The sequence below is a fragment of the Gambusia affinis genome, linkage group LG23 (genome assembly GCF_019740435.1).
Source record: "Gambusia affinis linkage group LG23, SWU_Gaff_1.0, whole genome shotgun sequence".
Lineage (NCBI taxonomy): Eukaryota > Metazoa > Chordata > Actinopteri > Cyprinodontiformes > Poeciliidae > Gambusia > Gambusia affinis.
Genome location: NC_057890.1, coordinates 16746142 through 16766035, shown reverse-complemented (window position 1 = coordinate 16766035; position 19894 = coordinate 16746142). Strand labels below are relative to the sequence as shown.

Here is a 19894-nt window from a genome sequence, read left to right as displayed (position 1 = left end):
TGTCCAAAAAACTACATGATATACTATGACGTCAAAAATGTGCAAAAAAATTACATGCTATACTATGACGTCGAAAATGTGCAAAAAAACAACATACTATACTATGGCGTGGAAAATATGCAAAAAAAAATGACATACTATACTATGACGTCGAAAATGTCCAAAAAAATTACATGCTATACTATGACGTCGAAAATGTGCAAAAAAACGACATACTATACTATGGCTTCAAAAATGTGCAAAAAAACGACATACTATACTATGATGTCGAAAATGTCCAAAAAAACTACATGCTATACTATGACGTCGAAAATGTCCAAAAAAATGACATGCTATACTATGACGTCGAAAATGTGCAAAAAAATGACATACTATACTATGACGTCGAAAATATGCAAAAAAATGACATACTATACTATGACGTCGAAAATGTCCAAAAAAATTACATGCTATACTATGACGTCGAAAATGTGCAAAAAAATGACATACTATACTATGGCGTCGAAAATGTGTAAAAAACGACATGCTATACTATGGCGTCGAAAATGTGCAAAAAACGACATGCTATACTATGACGTCGAAAATGTGCAAAAAAATTACATGCTATACTATGACGTCGAAAATGTGCAAAAAAACGACATACTATACTATGATGTCGAAAATGTGCAAAAAAGGACATACTATACTATGACGTCGAAAATGTGCAAAAAAACGACATACTATACTATGGCGTCGAAAATGTGCAAAAAAACGACATACTATACTATGGCGTCGAAAAAGTGCCAAAAACGACATACTATACTATGGCGTGGAAAATGTGTAAAAAACGACATACTATACTATGACGTCGAAAATGTGCCAAAAAGGACATACTATACTATGGCGTCGAAAATGTCCAAAAAAATTACATGCTATACTATGGCGTCGAAAATGTGTAAAAAACGACATGCTATACTATGACGTCGAAAATATGCAAAAAAAATGACATACTATACTATGATGTCGAAAATGTGCAAAAAACGACATACTATACTATGATGTCGAAAATGTGCAAAAAACGACATACTATACTATGGCTTCAAAAATGTGCAAAAAAACGACATATTATACTATGATGTCGAAAATGTCCAAAAAAATTACATGCTATACTATGACGTCGAAAATGTGCCAAAAAGGACATACTATATACTATGACGTCGAAAATATGCAAAAAAACGACATGCTATACTATGGCGTCAAAAATATGCAAAAAACGACATACTATACTATGACGTCGAAAATGTCTAAAAAAACGACATGCTATACTATGGCGTCGAAAATGTCCAAAAAAATTACATGCTATACTATGGCGTCGAAAATGTGCAAATAAACGACATGCTATACTGCGGCGTGGAAAATATGCAAAAAAAACGACATAATATACTATGGCGTCGAAAATGTCCAAAAAAATTACATGCTATACTATGGCGTCGAAAATGTGCAAATAAACGACATGCTATACTGCGGCTTGGAAAATATGCAAAAAAAACGACATAATATACTATGGCGTCGAAAATGTCTAAAAAAATGACACGCTATACTATGGCGTCGAAAATGTGCAAAAAACGACATGCTATACTATGACGTCGAAAATGTGCAAAAAAAACGACATACTATACTATGGCGTAGAAAATGTGTAAAAAAACGACATACTATACTATGACGTCGAAAATGTCTAAAAAAATGACACGCTATACTATGGCATCGAAAATGTGCAAAAAATGACATGCTATACTATGACGTGGAAAATATGCAAAAAAAAGACATACTATACTATGGCGTCGAAAATGTGCAAAAAACCGACACGATCAAAAAAACAGGAAAAAAGAACATACGTTATATTATGACCAAAAAAACGCGCAAAAATGACATGCTATACTATGACCAAAAAAATGTGGAAAAATGTGTCATTCTTTCATGTTTTTTTTGGTCATAGTACAGCATGTTTCATTTAACAAATGACAAATTAACAAATTTTAAAGTAAATGTTAATCTAAATTCAATAATTGTACACGCACAAAATAAATATTTTGTAATTTTTCCCTTTTTATCGAACCATTTTAAACTTCTTTGTCTTAAAAATCCCATATTTTCTGAAAATGAAACTTGGGAAAAAAAACAGTTATATTTGACAATTTAAAATAAAAATAAAATTAATCCAGCCTATTTGATCCTGGGTTTTAAAGTCCTAAATATAATTAACAAATTCAAACAAGGGTTTTTACTGATTTTCTTTCCTTCATTAAGTCACAGTTTATTAAAACCAAATATAAATTCCACTTACAAAACATTTCAAGTTTGTTTTTTACAGTAAAGCTACAGAAACGGTTTTTATCCAGCCATTATTTGACAACTTTGGGTTTTATTCACACGTTAAATATATTCTGTACAAAACATAAAACAAAAATCATCATATTGCATTTGCATTATTATTATTACTAGTTTTTTTAGTGTGCTGGTAGTGTAACAGATCTTCAGCTTGACCTTTCAGGCTCCCTCAGCTGTGGGGTCACGGGGTTACTTGAGCAGGTGGGCAGCGTGAACCGAACACGGCGGCGAAGTGTTCGATGAGGATCTCGGTGAAAATGTTGATGGGCGTCAGCGCGCTGAGCGAGATGGAGCCGTGGCGAGGCCAGACCAGGTTCACGCCGAAGACGCACGCCAGGTTGGAGGCGCTCATCTTGTTGCTGAGGCTCTCCTGGGAGACCTGGAGGAAAACCCAAACAACATTGATGTGCAATTATACATCTCTGAAAAGCAGAAGTGGAGCCTCCTGCACAACCATCAAGAATGCAGTAAGTTGTTTCTGGATTGCAAGTCAAGAAGAAAAATCTTGTTCCTTCCAGCAGCCATTGTACAACAAATACAGCTGTAAAACCAGCTGACCAAATGACCTAGAGCTCAGCTTGTGTTGCTAGGTAACAGGAGGACTCCACTAGGGTTGCTAGGCAACGGCACAGTCCTCGTGCCTTTTAAAACAGCTCGTTTTTCAGACACCAACAGACATTAATTTATAGTCAAAACTATGTTTTTACAAGAAATTCTGACTGAAATGGAAATAAAAAATGTTTTAAAACAAATTCCTTTAGAAATTAGATCAGATTCTATAAAACATCCTGAATTTTATACTTTCAAATCTGATAACTAATTAATTTCTGAGAATAATGAGCCAAAACAACAAACAACTTTAACCAGCCAAAGTTTAATTAGTAAGAAAAAATTACAAATAAAATATATGATCCTACAAAGGAGAAACTAAATGGACAGTGTGAGAAATTTTATTAAAATAATAAGAAAAATTTAAATACAGAAAGATAAATTAGAGCATTTTTTTTTTTTTTTACAAATGTTATAAATAAATACACAATTTAAAGAAAAATACAAAAGGCTTGAATAAACTTGCAATAAAAGGTTAAATAAAATAAAATATAATTAGAAATTCTAAATTTAACTGTACTGTCCATTTTTATTACTTAGATAAAAAAATTGTAAAACTCCTTTTATACCCAAACTTGAACTTTGACTCTGGTTTTAACTTTTTGAAGAATTATTTCTGTTCCAAAATACTTTCTGTCCTTTCTGTTCAGTGTTTGAAGATAAAAATCCTTGTGGAAATCAGGTGGAAAAATTTTTGCTAATTGTTGTTGGACCAGAACCAGAACCGGGACGATTTGGACTCACCGTGTTCAGGAAGCAGAGCAGAAACTTCAACACGATGAAGTTGTGTTCAGGAAGACTTTCTACGATCTGCTTGCACCTGGTGGCACGAAGGCTGGTCTCCACACCTGGAAGATCCAGTAAGAGACGGTGAAACCAGACAGTCCAGAACCAGACAGCCCAAAACCAGACAGTCCAGAACCAGACAGTCCAGAACCAGACAGTCCAGAACCAGACAGTCCAGAACCAGACAGCCCAGAACCAGAACTCACCCAGGAGCTCCAGAACCTGGCTGTAGACCCGGAAGGTGAGCAGCGGCTCGGGAAGCTCTCTGAGGAACGTCTTCAGGATCACCGCGGCAACGTGAACGTCCTGGTAGAGGTCAAAGTTCACTGGCTTACCTGAAGAAAAATAAGTTAAAAAAAAGAAAAATGTTAACAGGCTGACTGAAGAATAAACATTTTAATTTTGTAATAAAAAATAAAATCTGATTTTATTTGAATAATTTCTTCTGTAAGTTGATCTTAATTAAAATCAGGGAAAAAGCTGCAAAACACATCAAACAACATGGGAGTTCTTGGAAATCCTAATTTTTAAAAAATTCCATTTATCGCCCAACTCTGCTGCAGGTCTTCAGTAAATGGGTCTTTAATGTTCAGTAAACGACCTGCAAGTTCCAAGAAAGTATCTAAAATGTTTTAACACAGCAGCTGATTAATAAAAATAAAGTACCACCCTCTAAGTTTTACAAAAGTATCCCAAAAAGGGACATCAGGAAAAGAAAAGATTTTACAAAACCAAAAGTAACATGTAACAAAGTAATCTGCAAATTCCAAATAACATATAGAGTAAAAAAAAGATTTCAGGAAAGAATCCAAGAAAGCAACATTGATCATAAAAGTTGTAAAAAGTAACCTGGAGATTCAAACAAAGACACATGTGAATGTTTGAAAAGGTAAAAGTTCCAGAAAGTCCCATTAAAACATCTCCAGGTACTTTCCCTGCGACTTCCTGCAGGTTCCTCAGCTGGGCCCCTGCAGGTTGGGGGAGGAGACCCCGCTCACCCTGGTTGTAGAGTTTCTGGACTTCCTTGATGATCTGAACCCGAACCGAACGCCTGAAGATCCCCTCTGTCCTCAGACCTGAAACAGTGCAGCATGTTACTGCAAAAATCCCTCAAATTTGAAAAACAAACATAAAAATTTACATTTTTTATGCTAATTTCTCTTGAATTTAACAATGGCAGCTGTTTTTGACCTTTTTAAATCTATTATCACAAAACGGTAACAATTTTCATAACTTGTATGAACTTTATGTCACATCACGTTTTCAACTTTGGTCATCTTATTCAAAAAACTTTAAAGTGATAATATGTAAAAAAATGAGAAACTGCTAGCAAGTCAAAGTCACCAGTTATCAACTGGAATCAGATAAAGATGTGTCGGACTGGGAACCAGTTGTTTTAGCGGTTTAGTGCTAGCTCCTGCTCATATTTAATGTGTGTAGAGGTTTAGAGTTAGCGTCCAGTCATTTTTTACTGTTTAGCAGTTTAGCATTTGTTCCCACAAACCTTTTTTGTGTTTCACAGTTTGGTGTCAACTTCTGCTAATCTGATAAAGTTTTTAGCAGTTCTGTGTTAAAACAGTTAAGATTCTTGTTTAGCAAATTATTGGATACAGAACCAACATGTTGGTTAGCTGTTGCTAATAGCAACCGCCTTTTTTAGCGCAAACATACATTCCCCATTACGATCAAGGCAGCCATTTTGAAAATGTTCACCAGAAAAAAAACAAGATCCTGAGAATATGTCTGATTTCTATGGTTTAAAATATGATTTGATAAACACATTCATCCAATTGGTGCAACAATTTGTTCTCCATGACAACCATGGTAGCTGTCTTGAAAAGAGATTTTAAAAAATTATCAGAAAATATCATTTCTATGGGTTTACTAACGTATGATTTTACACCAAAAATATTCTTCTGGTTGTTGTAGTGCAAAAATTTATTTTCAAATTGGCCGCCATCTTGAATTTTTCAGTGGCTAACAGCTAGGTTGTTGTGAAAGATTTTTCTGACATATTTAATTATCTGCTGCATTAAAACTTAAACATTTACTGATGGCAGGTGGAAATCCAGGTGGAAGTCATGTGATCAGGCGACGCTCACCTTTCTCCTTCAGGTAGGCCACAGTCTGAGCCATGACAGGCGGGATGATCGCCTCGCGGTTCTTCTCCCTGATGCTGCAGAAGCAGAGTTACAGATTGGTTAACGAGTTCATCTTTAACGAGCCGTTACGTTAACGAGCTGATTGGTTAACGAGCCACTCACTACTGCAGGCTGACCCCAAACTGCTGCATGGGCAGCGGCGGCCGAGGAGGCGGCGTCTTCACAGGCGGGGGCGGTCCGCCCTTCTGAGCCGCCCGCAGCTTCTCGTCATGCCTGCGATGAAACGGAAACATGATGAGGAAGATGAAAACAGAGAGGAAACCTGGGTTAGAGGAGGAAAATTGCCTCAGGACGTCTGCAGGGATGAAGAGCTGGTCGTAGTTCAGGTGTTCCCGCAGCTCCGCCAGGTAGTTCACATACTTCAGCTTCTTCCCAAACTTGCGACTGAGAGAGAAACAGGAGAGATCTGATGATGCAAATGGAGGATTTTTATTTTAGGGATGATTTTACAACAGCTCTGTTTAGTCCACTTTTTTTTCCCCACCAGGGATCTTTTTGTGGGCTCTAGTGTCCCTTATACAACAGTAGGCTGACAGGAAAGGGGGAAGACATGCGGCAAATGTCGTCGGGTCCGGGAATCGAACCCGCGACGGCCGCGTCGAGGACTGAAGGCCTCCAAACGTGGGGCGCACTAACCTCTACGCCACCGGAGCACGCCCCCTGTTTAGTCCACTTTAATCAAACTCCAGTTTGTTTGTCTAAAAAGTCAGATTTGTTTGCAAAATTGTCCAAAAACATAAATTCTGGTCCTCCTACAAACTCGGTCTTGGTTTGGTTGAAGTGAACTGATCAAATCTGACGCCTCTCCATTTTTGTTTACATTTAGCGAAGAAGAAAGTTGAGCTCAGTGTCTCCTTCAGAGGTTTTTGTGTCATTTCCTTCACAGCCGAGGAGGGGGAAAGGTTTTATAAAACAGGAAAAACAATCAGAGCGGCTGAAAATGTAACAAATGCTGCAACTTTGGTTCCCGATCAAACAGCCTACCAGACTACCAGGAGGGAAACTCTCTTCCCTTCGATGGGTCCTGAACAGAAACTGAAGGTTTTACCTGATCAGAGGTTTGAAGATGTTCCAGACGATCCGGATGAAGTTAGTTGGATGGACGACGTAGAGCGTCTTTAGGTTCTTCTTGTATCTGCAGATGAAAGCAGGAAATTCAACTACTTAGTTTCTACTGCATCTATTGACTTCCAGATGACTTCCTCCACACTGATGCTTTAAAGGTGACCTACCATGTTTCCTTGAACAGGTTAGAATAAGTCTGTGGTTTAAACAAATCATGTTCATTACATTTTTGCAAAAAGTAACTCCTAAAAAAGGAGATTTTAGCTGCTTTAGGGCCTCTGTCACTGTCCAAATAAGCTGCTGGCCACGCCCCCTCATTGTTTATACTCACATGTGTGCTAACAGATGCTCCACTACACAACCGTATATCTTTGAAAAGCAAACGTGAAGCCTCCTGCACAACCAACAAGAATGCAGCAAATGTGCAAATTTATGTATTCCAGCAGCCATTGTAGATCACATACAGCAGTAAAACCGACTGACCAAAGGTGCTGGAGCTCTGTCTGGGTTGCTAGGTTACAAGTGGAATTCCACTGAGGTTGCTAGGTAACGGTGCAATGCACTGGAATGTAACGTTACGTTCTAGAGACTCATTTTCTTCACAATGGAAATTAAACTCTTGCCAAAAGACAGATGTTTTGTTTTTTGTTAAGTGTTTGTTTTGTTTTTAAGAAACATTTATGATCCAAATGGAAGCAAAGAAATATGGAGGACCTACTTCCGGTCAAACTCGCCGTAGGCTTCGCGCAGCCACTGGAGCGACGGCTTGTTGCTGCTCCTGATGCCGTAGTGGAAGTAAACCAGTATGTAGTCCATCTCCACGTACTGGTCCAGCGTGAACTTCAGGTACCTGCAGCGGCAGAACAGGGTGAGAAGCGGAAACGCCTCGCCGAGTCGCTGCAGGTGGGATTCCTGACATACTCGAGGAGGCGGCGGTGGTTGAGCTGGTGAGACGGCGGCAGGCAGCAGCTGCTGAAGACGATCAGCTTCCTGCCGTAGTTATCGTCTCCTGCAGAACCCGGTCAGAGAGTCAGAACCAGAACAACATGCTGCTTTTATGGTCAGACCTCTAAATCCTCCCAGTTTGCCATCATTCAAAATGCTTCTACAATAATAATAAAAGAAAATGTCTAGAGTTATTTGAATAAAAGTTAGTAAAATAAAATGTTAAATATTTGCATTTAATTAATATTTTTGATAAAATTAGATTTTACTTTGATATTAAATTGTTTTTTTATAATTTTTTTGTCCAAAATCCACATTTGTTGATTCTATTCAAAGTGTAAAAACAACACTTTGTTGAATCAAAGCAGATTTAAAATTTAGAGCTGGTTGTGAGGAAATACTCTAAATAAATAATAAATGTGACTCATTTATCTTTTCAGAATTATTTGTTCCTTAAAAAAACAAATAAAAACAAACAGATTAGCTTTGAAAACCACAACCTGACTCACATAAATATTTGACTTTTTTTTTTTTCTTTACTCAAAAATTTTAAAAAAAGTTTTTAACCACATTTTTTTCCTTCCACTCAACTTTCTATGAACATACTTTGAAGTTAGTAGAGCAGAACATTTTTGGAATAAAATCATCAAAACCAAAAAAAATAAACTTTGTAATCACAATAATTTGCGAGTAATGAATGTTTGGCTTTATTGCTGCAGTAAATTAACTCTCAGTTTCACTTTTCTGGATCTTTGATAGATAAAAAACGAACCTGACACCTGGATGATTCCGTGTCGAGCCACATCGTAGTACGGATGAGACGGATCGGTTCTGCTGGGACCGTCAGGAACCGCCCTCTGCTCTTCCTCATCCTCCTCTTCCTCTTTCTGCAGCTCTGCCAGGAGGTGAAACAGTTTCACCGATCTGCTCCAGCATGTTGGAGCAGATCGGTTATTTCTCATTTTTTATGTTTCTAAGGTTTCCCCGAGGCGCTGCCTGTTCGGACCGATACTCTCAGAGCAGCTGGAAGGATTTATGCCCGTTTTTTTATATTTAAGATGCAGACAAAACAAAACAACAACAACAAAAACCCCACATAAAAAGCTGATTAGCATCTCAAAAGCTCAAATAATATTTGAATTTGTTATAAGATATAAAAATATCATCTCTGCTCCCTGTAGGTAAGAGCAGAACTACTTTAAAGAGTTTTTATTCAAGTAAAAGTAAAAAGTATCCGTCCAAGAAATTACTCAAGTAAAGAGTTTAAAAGTATTTTGTAAAAAGTTTACTCAAGAACTGAGTAACTGATCAAATTATCAATCATTTAATATTTAAAAATGACATCTTCAGATGGAACAAAAGATAAATAGAGTGGAAATTTTGTTATTTTAAGAGCAAAAATGACAATAATTCATTCAACAAAAACAACAAAATCAGGCAAACAATTTTTTTTTCTAATCAGTATTTCATAATAATATCACTCAAGTAAAAGTAAAAATACTCCTAAAAGTACATTTAATAAAAAAGTGACTCAAGTAAATATAATTGAGTAAATGTAACTGCAGCAACAGTCTTCAGTCAGAGGCCTCTCCAGATTAATTGGAAGATTGACTGCTACTGGAATTCATTTGATTTCAATCCGGCTGAAAGTTTTTTTATTTAATTTAACAGCTGATATGTGAAGGAGCTATATTTGGATTCCTGTATCAAATCCTGTGATGCAGCAGATTAAACTGGGAGGAAACCAGCAGCTGCTCCGTAAACGACTCCCTTTTCGTTTCCCAGAAACCACCGGGAGGCATCAGGAAGAGAGGAAACTCTGTGAAGTTCCAGCCGTTTGTCTGCAGCTCAGAGGGAAGTTTTCTGTAAACATTCGGCTCTGATAACGGAGAGGAAATGATTTGCACTCAGTTTGCTGGAAAAAACAAAGATGGAGCCGTTAAAATGTCTGCAGAAAAACCCGAAACCTGAACTGTGTCTGCAGACGTTTGGGCGTAAAGAAAAGAAAACATCCTCTATGATGAATTCAGAAGTGACTTTTATCCACCAACAAGATTCATATTCAGTAGTTCTGATGTTTTACAAGTTAAATACAGAAAAAGACACAAATCCTTCATTTTTCCTCAGTTTTAAGTTAAATTTGATCTTCTTATTTTTTAAAATTGCAACCATAAAGTTTTAATATTAGCAGAATAAAATGTTACCAGAAGAAAACAGTTTTGATTCTTTCTTTATAAATGAATTCAGTCGTTTCAAATTCCTGCTATTTAATAATTAGATGCTGATTTGTTAAAAATATTTCTTACTGATCCCAAAGTATAAATTCACATGATGCCCAACATTTTAATTCCTAAATGATTTTAAAGTAGGAGTTATTTCTGAAAGTAGTTTTTCTTGTATTATTATGACTAATAAGGTAAAATTTTCCTCAATTTTTCTCACTTCTGTTCTACGTTTTTCTCATATTGTTATGAATTTTTTCTTCTAATGAGTTTATTCTGGTTTTATCTCGACTTCTACAACTTTTTTCAAGTATTATTACAACTAGTCTTGTAGTACAACTATATTCTCATAATGCAACTTTATTCCCAAACTATTAAAATGTTTTTTAATCTTATTTTGACTTATTGTAGAACTTTATTTGTGTAATATTAAGACTTTTTTTTCTCAGTTTAATATTTTTTCTTAGCCTCAGCCTGATATTCTGTCATGTAAATCAGATCAAAACATCTTTTTATTCAGTGTTTATAAACTTTTGGTTTCAACCGTGAGTCCAACTTTGAGAAATTTTAACGTTCTCTGATATTTATCTTTTCTTTAAAAATAAAAACACAAAGTGTTGGGAAATGAGCTCAGCGTTTTTCCCTGGAGGAACAGAAAGTTTCTCTTCATGAAGCAGCGTGACTCAGAGTTTCTTCTCCTGAACATTTTGTACGTTTAATATTCATAGATTTACCTCAACATTTTCATTAAAGTTACTAGTTTTTCTATTTTTTCATCATTTCATTGAAACAAAACGCATCTAAAGTCCTCTTGGTATAAAACATGTAATCTCTTCCCCCCACCACAACGCAGCCACTACCGTGCTTTCCATTTCTAAAACTGACCTGACAGCTCTACTCCTCTTTTGTTAAATTACAGCTTTTTCAGACTTCAGGGACGATAAAAACTGTAAATATGTTACACTTTCAGTACCAACAGATGTAAACAGTTAAAGATGAAGTACATGAAGTTTAATCAGTAAGTTTTCCAGCTTTTCCTCCAGATGAAACTCATTTTAACCAAACTAGAAAACATTCTCAGATATTTTAATGTTTTTAAAAAAAAAGGTATATTGATTCACTTTAAAGTTGCCACATTATTCAGCCACCACTATGCTTCACATTTGCATACTTTTTACCTTACAGCTCTACCGATCCAACTACAGAAGATTGTTTACACTTGGAATAATTTATGTTTTAAGAATTAATAACCTTTTATATATCCTTTTAATATTAATGAACTTATGTTTACATTTTACGAAGAAATCTGAGCTGGTCTCCGATCATCAACACATAATTCTGGGATAAATAGTTGTAATTTTACAATTTATTTTCGTGGGAAAACATTGCGTAAAGTGTAAACTCACCTATTTCTGCCAGCTGCTCCAGGTCTGACGTGTTAGTCATTCCTGACGGGCCAAAAGAGAAAGGAAAGAGAAACTCGGTTGAATTTTAACTCCTGTAAATGTCGGATAAAGAACGCAAGGATGAAAAAAAACCCACTAAAAGTCAAAATGTCCGCTGAGAAAACCCAGAAAGGATCTCGCTGCTTGCCAACAGGTAAAACACGGAGTAATGAGCGGGGGAGCAACACCTGGCCTGCCTCATTAACGCGTTAGTGCGGGTTTTACCGCAGAAATAAAAGTTCATATTCCAGTAATAACAACACCGAGACGTGAGGTGAAGCCTCCACTGTACCTGCGCGGAAGTTTAAATCCAACTTCAATCCAGAGACGAAACCAAGGCGGAGAAACTTCAGCAGGACGCAGCCGATCCAAAACTTCCTCCAAACTAACCGGAACGGTCTGCGCATGCTCAGATCGTTTTCCCCTGGAAAGAAAAATAAATAAATAAATTAATTAAATAGGATGAAAATAATATAAGAATACAACAAATTCCTTCTACAATAAACGGGAAGTAATTTTATTGAATACATGTAAAAAAAAAACAAAACAAACAAACAAAAACAAAAAAACTGGAATCACCCATGCATAAATACAAATTCGCAAAATATAGTAAAGTTTAAAAAAACAGCAACATAAAATAAAATTACAATAGGAAATAAAATGAAAATCAATTCAGAAAAAACCTCATATATATATATATATATATATATATATAAACAATGTAATGTTATAGTGACAAACTATAAAAAATGAGGCCAAAATTAAACTGTAAATAAAAAAAATTAATTTGTGAAAAAAAGCAAAAATGATGATATAAAATAAAAATACAAAACAATTAATAAGGTAAAATAAAGTTTAAAAAAAATTAAAATACAATAAAGTACTGGATAAGCAAAATAATACAATGAAACAGAAAGAACTAAAAATGTTTATATGAAATAAAATAAACTTCAAAAACATAAAAATCATTCCAATAAACAAATATTAAATAAAGAAAAAATATTAGGAAAAATAAACCTGAAATATTTTTAAAAATAATAAAACAACGCATAATAAAAAATAGCATATTTGAATTTTGTTCGACTCACCCTATAATGTGATATTAATATAAGGTTAGATGTGAGCAGGAAACTGTTGCATCTAAATATTTATTTACTGATTTTTATCAGGACAAAAACGAGAATACCAGATTATTGTAAAATGGTAAAAGCCTGACATCTGCTGGACACAGTTTGGTACTGCAACGATAAATTTACCTTTTGAAGCAGGAAAAAAATCCAACAAAAGTGACTTTAATGGCTTATTTACAACATCAAATAAAATTACACACCTCCCACATTTTTAGTTAGAACATTTTCAAATTAGTTATTTTTTTTGTTACTGATTACTCTTTGTTTGTCAGATAAAGATAATAATGAACATGTTGTTGAATTTTCTTTTTTTTAATTTGAGTATTCTCATCATAAAAACCTGAATAAGGAGGAAAGAAACTGAAAAAAACCCCTGAAGTGCAGGATTTACTCACAAACACATTTAACATGTAAATCCGTCTGAGGCTGCGGGGGAAATTCAGATAAAGAGGTTTTCATCTTTTGGCTCGAATCCCACAGCGTTACAGCGACACAGAAACAGAGAAATGAAGCCAGGGAAAGACAAACAACGCAGACTGTGAGTAGGTCCTTCTGTAATCATTCTATTTAATTAATTTTCCTTTTCATTTTAGAGAAAATAAAAAAGAAAATGTCTAAATGTAAAGTTGGACCTAACTTTATATTTTTACTCTATCTTGAGTCATTTCTTGGACAGTTACGTTTTATTTTGAGTAAAAATATGTTGAAGAAGTGCTACATTTTCACTGGAATTTCCAGTGACCTTTTCTGAAATAGAAACTGTTTGTGACTCAGCTCATTATTGGTCTGCAAAAACGACCCAGAATGGCTTCTGTAGATTATTTTTAGCAGCAAATAAGCAAATATTTGAGAAATTATATTTTGGAAGCTGAATTTCTGTTTATATTTTTGTCAGATTCATTATAACTGATGTCAGTAAAATCATAAAATCAAGTCGCTTGCAGGTTTCTTATTTTCTGCGTCAACAGATTTATTTGATTTATAAAATATAAATGTCACAATAAAGTTGTGCAAAAATGATTCACTTTTAACAAAAATGTGCAATTTTTCTAGATACTCTACTGTCTGGTTTATTAAAAGTAAAGTTTGAGCTTTATAATCCTTTACAAAAAACAAAATATCTGTTGTTTAGCAAATTGTCAGTAAAATACAACCAAAACAATGTTTTACAGAGCAAAATAGAGAAAATCCATCATGCTTCCGCTCATAAAAACACAGATTTTCTCTACTGAACGCAGCCATGATGGAGCCAAAAAAATAAATAACAAAGCCTTCTGATACAGTATTCTCTGATTATGCAAATGAAGCCGCCACAGAGGGACGACATGACCCAAATATGGAGGAGAATAATGACGAGCTCAGCTGCAGGCAGAAGATCCTCGACACCTCCACTCAACGTTTGACTACAAATAACCCCCATGCTAAAAATACCGGCTGAAAAAACAGATTTACATGCTAAACTATTAGAGAAGGACTTAGATGTTACTTTTAACTTTTATTCGATTTTTGGGGGCTATGTTTGTTATTAAATGTGGTTATTTTAAACAGAAAGCTTTCGCTTCACAATGAAAGGAAACACAAGTGGGACTCTTCCCAGAAGTGCTGATTACATCCAGCTGGAGGAGTGGAAAACACACGGCTACATGTAGCAGAAACGGTGAGGGCTGAGGATCCTGTTCATTAAGACGAGTTTCCAGCAGCTTCCACAAATAGAAACAAAGAAGAGGGGAACGCTGGGAGGATGTGGGAGAAATGATGAGACTCTATAGGAAACATTTATTCAGTTTCAGCTTTTATCTTTTACTAAAAGTGACCTTGAGCAGGTTAGGATGCGTCTCTGCGCAGAAAAGATTTATTGCGTTGTTTTTTACACTCACACTTAAAAAAAAATGGCTGCAAACTGATTTACAATTACACAACTGTACATCTTTGAAAAGCAAATGTGGAGCCTCCTGCACGACCAATAAGAATGCAGTAAGTGGTTTCTGGTTGGTAAGCCAAAAACAAAACCCTTGTCTTTTCCAGGAGCCATTGTACATCAGCAAACATAGCTGACCAAATGTGCTGGGGATCCGCTGCGGTTGCTAGGTAACAGAGCAGTACCTGGTTGAAAGTGATTTTGTAATCTGAGGATTTTTGAAATGGCTCGTCTTCCAGACAACAAAAAAATCTTAAACTTATTTCCAAAAAAAAAAAAAGTTTTTTTTATTTTTAAAACACTTTAGTGAAGACATGATGAGCAGATGAAACAGAGCCCAAAGTTAAAACCCCAACAAGGTGGGATGAGACACCAAGTTTAATAAAAATCAATGCAAAAGCACCAAAACAGGAAGTAAACACATTAATTACAGAATTAAATCATAATCAGTATATACAATAATAACAATACTTACAGAAAATGTTTCACGTTTTAATTATCTGAGGAACTGATCAGGTTCACAATTAAAACTTATTAATGAAACGATTAATTGGATTAGTCGTGATTAATCTATTATTTCAGTAATTCATTATTTACGGAAATTATTAGCAATCAAATAATTGATTACTAATAACTGATTAGTGATCAATTATTTAAATAGCCAGTCAAATTACAATTGGTTATTTTATTGGATATTAATATTTTATTAATTATGATTAATCAATTACTCAAATAATTGTCAACTAATTCAGTAATTGATTACTCGTTACCTGGAGTGTACAGACTCAAAACAAAGTCCATTTGATGACAAAATCATCAGATTCAGAACAGAAATTCAGCCAAAACTGCACAAAAATATCTGTAATTTGCTTTTAAGACAAAAAACATCTTTGTAAATATTTTTTTAACTAAAACTCCTCAGGTCACAGATTTAGCTTCACCCACTATTAAATAAAATGTTGTATTTTAGGCAATAAAAAATTTATTTTCTCATTTGAAAAACGAAATTAAATTGTTTATTTGCACATTTTAATGCATTTCTAGTATTTTATACAAAAAGTTTAAAGTAAATGAAAAATCTGTAGAAGTTTTTAATTGATTAATCTTCAGAATAATCAACAGATTAATCTATTACTAACAGGTCAGTTGTTGTCCTAACCCAGTCAGTAGAAACATTTATTCAAAACAATAATAACATAATATTCTCTCACATGTTTTATCAGTTTGAAACCCGTCATCCACCTCCTGCGTTTCGGTGAAGCAGCCAGCAGATGTCAACGTTGCAGCAGACCGTTTCTGCTGGAGCCGATAAGAAAGAAACTCCGGAGAGGCTCATGAATCCGGCCGCCTGAACGCTGCCACAGTCAGCAGGCTGAAAGGAACCGGGTCTGGACCGGACAGCAGCGGATCGCCTGGAAGAGGCGGACCTGGAGGAACGCTGGAGGGACCGGAGAGCGACACTCCAGAGTTCAAAACTTCAAATTTTTTATGGTTTTATTCTTTCATTTGGGTTTCTACTGTCTCAAAAACAAACAAAATAAAAAAAACAATAGAGCCGTTGTTTTTTTAGCAGTTTATGTTTTTTAGTGTCTGGAAAACGAGCCGTTTCAAAAACCTCCAGAATGTGAGACTACAAATCAGCATGCTGTGACCGTTACCTAGCAACCGTCCGTCCGTCCGTCCGTCCACCTTTTTCTCTTTATGTAAATTAAATCTTTCCATTCGGAACCAATAATCTGATCAATAATAACTCCACTAAACCATCAATAACCAAACGGTCGTTCTTCCAGCTGCCACTTCCTGTTTCGTCCAGATGTTTGGTCAGTCTGACCCCTGCAGGGCGGCCATCTTGGCCCCAAACATCCAGCTGCTCTGCATCGTTGACTGAAGTTCTGTTGTGATTTCAGGGCTCTGATGGTTTGAATGAATTCATCACAGAATAACTGACTGGAAAAAACACAAAATCACATAAAAAGCTGAAAACAATCACCACCTACTGAGAGAATATAAACACTACGGAGAAAAAAAGCTCCAGTTACATTAATTCCACTTCCATTGTGAGGAACGGACGGGTTCCTCCAGACGCAAAATTAGACTAAATTTAAAAATCCATCAGCTCTGCAGGTGGTTAATGTCGCCTCGTCTGAGCATGCTCAGATCCGCCAGGAACCCCCGGCTGGAAACACTCGCCTCCTCCTGTGTTTATCAGGATAACGGCTCCCCGTTCTCAGGTGTCTGTGTGATTTATTCCCCCTGCAGGCCTCTGAACTCCCAAACAGAACCCGTCCAAACAGAAACAATCCCAACTGAAGACGAATTATTCTCAGTTTTCCTGCTCATATCGCAGCAGCACATTCAGAGAAACTGGTTCATCTCCACATCTGTGATGTATTACGGAGAAAAGCTGTGGGAGCAAATCTCTGTAAGCTCAGAATCAGAAGATCAAAATCAACCTTCAAACATGGAGACCAACGATACGTAAATCATCAGGACAGCAGAGCATTTCTGAATGTCCTATTCAAAGGCTTTTCATTTTTCTAGCAACACAACTTTCCTTTTTATCCCTTTCCGCCCACATTTACTTTCCCTTTTTATTTTACGATTACAGAAACATTTAAATCCACAGCTGGCAGACCAACACTTCTTATAGAAAATGTAGAATGAGGAGAAGATAAAAACAGATCTCGAGCTACAATCTTTGCTTCACTTGGAGTCATCCCTAAGCTGTGCTAACCTTAGCTTTGGATGGTGAATGTCATTCTGTATCTTTTCCATTTGTATGAATTGTATGGCTTGCAACATTTGATCATTTTCAGCATTAAAGTCTGTTTTACTCTTAGCCAAATCTCATTATTTCTCAAGGTAATGACACTGAGGGGTTTTGGTCGGTACGGATAAACAGTTCTGGCTGTTGCACAGAAGGGAAACTGGCTGCACTGCAACAATTTGCTGGAAGTTTTGAGGCTCTTTACCAGAACTTACAAGGTCCGTTCTTGGAACATTTCCCAGAATGCAATTGGTACTTTCCCTGCGCTAACAGGTTACTTTCCGAAACTTTCTAAGTACTTTAAAAACACTTTCATGCAAGTTTAGTGGAACTTACCAAGTACTTTCCTAGAACATAGATGTTGGTTTCCAGAACTTACCAGGAACTTTCACTGAATACTCAAGGAACAAGGAAAATCAAGGAAAGTACCTGGAGATTGCAGATTATTTTCCAAGGGTATTTAATCAGGGATTTACATCTTTAGAGTCAATCAGCTTTAATACAATGAATAAACAGGATGTAGTAGGTTTGTTAACTACCAAAATAAAATGTGTCTTAATGGTAGAAATTTGAATATTTACAAATGCTAATGTGTCTGAATTAACTCAATGTGAAATAAATGGATACAATTCTCAAATGAAAAGTTATATTTGTTTAAAAAGTAAAATATAAAAAACTCTTCTCTGTTTATTCCTAGAAAATGTAAATACTGGAGTTAAAAGCTATCTTTGTTTTTAGGAGTTATATTTTATGAATGTAACAGGTCATAACAGATCTCTAATAAACAAGTGTCTTATTATTTAAACATTAATTTATAAAAACAGAACAGAAAGCTCAAACGTGCTGAAGGTGAATCAGGACAGATTCTGACTCAAACGCTCGTCTTTTTTTAGCGTTCTCGGTTTGCTGCTCCTTGAAGAAAAGCTTTCTGGTTTTCTGTTTCGTCAGTATCGACTCCAGCGAAGGTCAGTGAATCCAAACCCACACAGAGACCTTCCTGCCCGACTCTCTGGTTTCATCTGCAGAAAGTTTCCATCCAGAAACTCCTGCTGGAAGGTGAAACTGACAGATCGGCCTGGAGGGCAGAGGAAACTTTCCAAAGCTTCAGCGACAACGATGCTGAACGGCCTGTTTCTGCTTCAACAACTCATTTTATTTCACATTAACTTTGCAGGAAATTATTTAGATTTTTATGTCGTGTGTCTTCGCATATTGTGTAAATAATCACAACCAAAAATACCAGTTTTTGGTCCCAGATAAGCCGTAGTTGGAGTTAAATATTTAGTTTTTGAATTAAACATTTAGACTGTTAACTATTTTGTTTGTAGCTAAATATTAATTTGGAGCCAAATATCTAGTTACTAACCTAAATATTTTGTTTGAAGCTAAATACCTACTTGCTAAGTTAAATATTTAACTAATTACCTAAATATATAATTTGGAAATAAATATGTAGTTTCGAAGCTAATTATTTAAAATGGAGAAAACACATTATTTAGTCTGTTTTAACCGTTTTAGTTTTGTTTCCTGCCAGAAACAAAACAACCGCAACATGTATGCTCAACTCAGATGGTTTAAAAATAATTCAAAAGAAAAATAACACAAAACAATTGTGGAATATGGTTAGGAGATAAAAGCACATGTAGGTATGAGTGAAGTACAGGAGGTTTGGCACAGACACTAAATATAATCTGCATGTAGGCAGCGCTGCCTTTCTGTTGGGTTTCATGTTTGGTTTGCTGCCCGGGTTGGGAGACGAGTCCAACTGTTCCTCGTCCAAAACACAAGCAGCTCAAAGATGAGGCTGGGGAAAACGGAGAAGACAAGCGAATCGCTCCGTAAACCGCATTTCAGGATGCGCCTGAGAGAAAGCAGCCGCTGTGCCCCGGTTTCCTCTCCGGCCCTTGGATTAGAGCGGTCAGAGTTAAAAAGGACATCAAAGCTGAGCTGCAGCTTCGCTGGCGCTAATCGGCCTCTTCACCGAGACGAGGGAAACCTCCAGCTGTCACAGAACGACTCCCCTCAACATTCATAACCGCAGGAACAACCAGATCCATGTGCAACAAAAAGTACAGAACGTTTCCATCCAGCCGTTATTCTTTCCTGTATTAACTTGTGAACACACTTAGGCTTTTTCATAATTTATTTTATCTGTTGTTTTTGATGTTTATTTATTTTGGTTATTTAAAATTTCCTCCAGTTCCAGTGTTAAATTTAAAGTTTATTAATCTTTAAGAATGTGTTTTTGCATTATTATGCCATTAACATTACTTACTTAAAATGGTTTCAAAGGAACAACATCATAATTTATCTCTTCTGGGACAGTTTATCATCCAGCAAATGTTTTTTTCATCACAGTCTTGTAAACACCCACTAATATTTAGTGACACGTCCCTTAAAGCTGCAGTAACTTTTTTTAAAAATATGTGATTTTTACACATTCATTAAATCTGTCAATATGTAATTACAGTATAAAAT

At 35.8% G+C, this 19894-nt stretch overlaps 1 protein-coding gene across 1 annotated transcript in view; it reads right to left on the bottom strand.

Moving 5' to 3' along the window:
* Window positions 1-2125: 2125 nt before the first annotated feature.
* LOC122826650 (rho GTPase-activating protein 8-like) overlaps window positions 2126-19894 on the bottom strand; it is a 46339-nt gene continuing 28570 nt past the window's right edge. Inside the window, exons 2-14 of the mRNA XM_044108774.1 lie at window positions 11894-12025; window positions 11563-11604; window positions 8707-8829; window positions 7911-7998; window positions 7708-7839; window positions 6973-7059; window positions 6210-6308; window positions 6027-6137; window positions 5865-5938; window positions 4761-4838; window positions 3969-4097; window positions 3721-3824; window positions 2126-2746 (exon numbers count right to left, since the gene is read on the bottom strand). Of these exons, the coding sequence (XP_043964709.1) occupies window positions 2549-2746; window positions 3721-3824; window positions 3969-4097; window positions 4761-4838; window positions 5865-5938; window positions 6027-6137; window positions 6210-6308; window positions 6973-7059; window positions 7708-7839; window positions 7911-7998; window positions 8707-8829; window positions 11563-11604; window positions 11894-12025 (1397 nt within the window). The 3' untranslated portion in view covers window positions 2126-2548. The remainder of the gene's footprint in view (window positions 2747-3720; window positions 3825-3968; window positions 4098-4760; window positions 4839-5864; window positions 5939-6026; window positions 6138-6209; window positions 6309-6972; window positions 7060-7707; window positions 7840-7910; window positions 7999-8706; window positions 8830-11562; window positions 11605-11893; window positions 12026-19894) is intronic.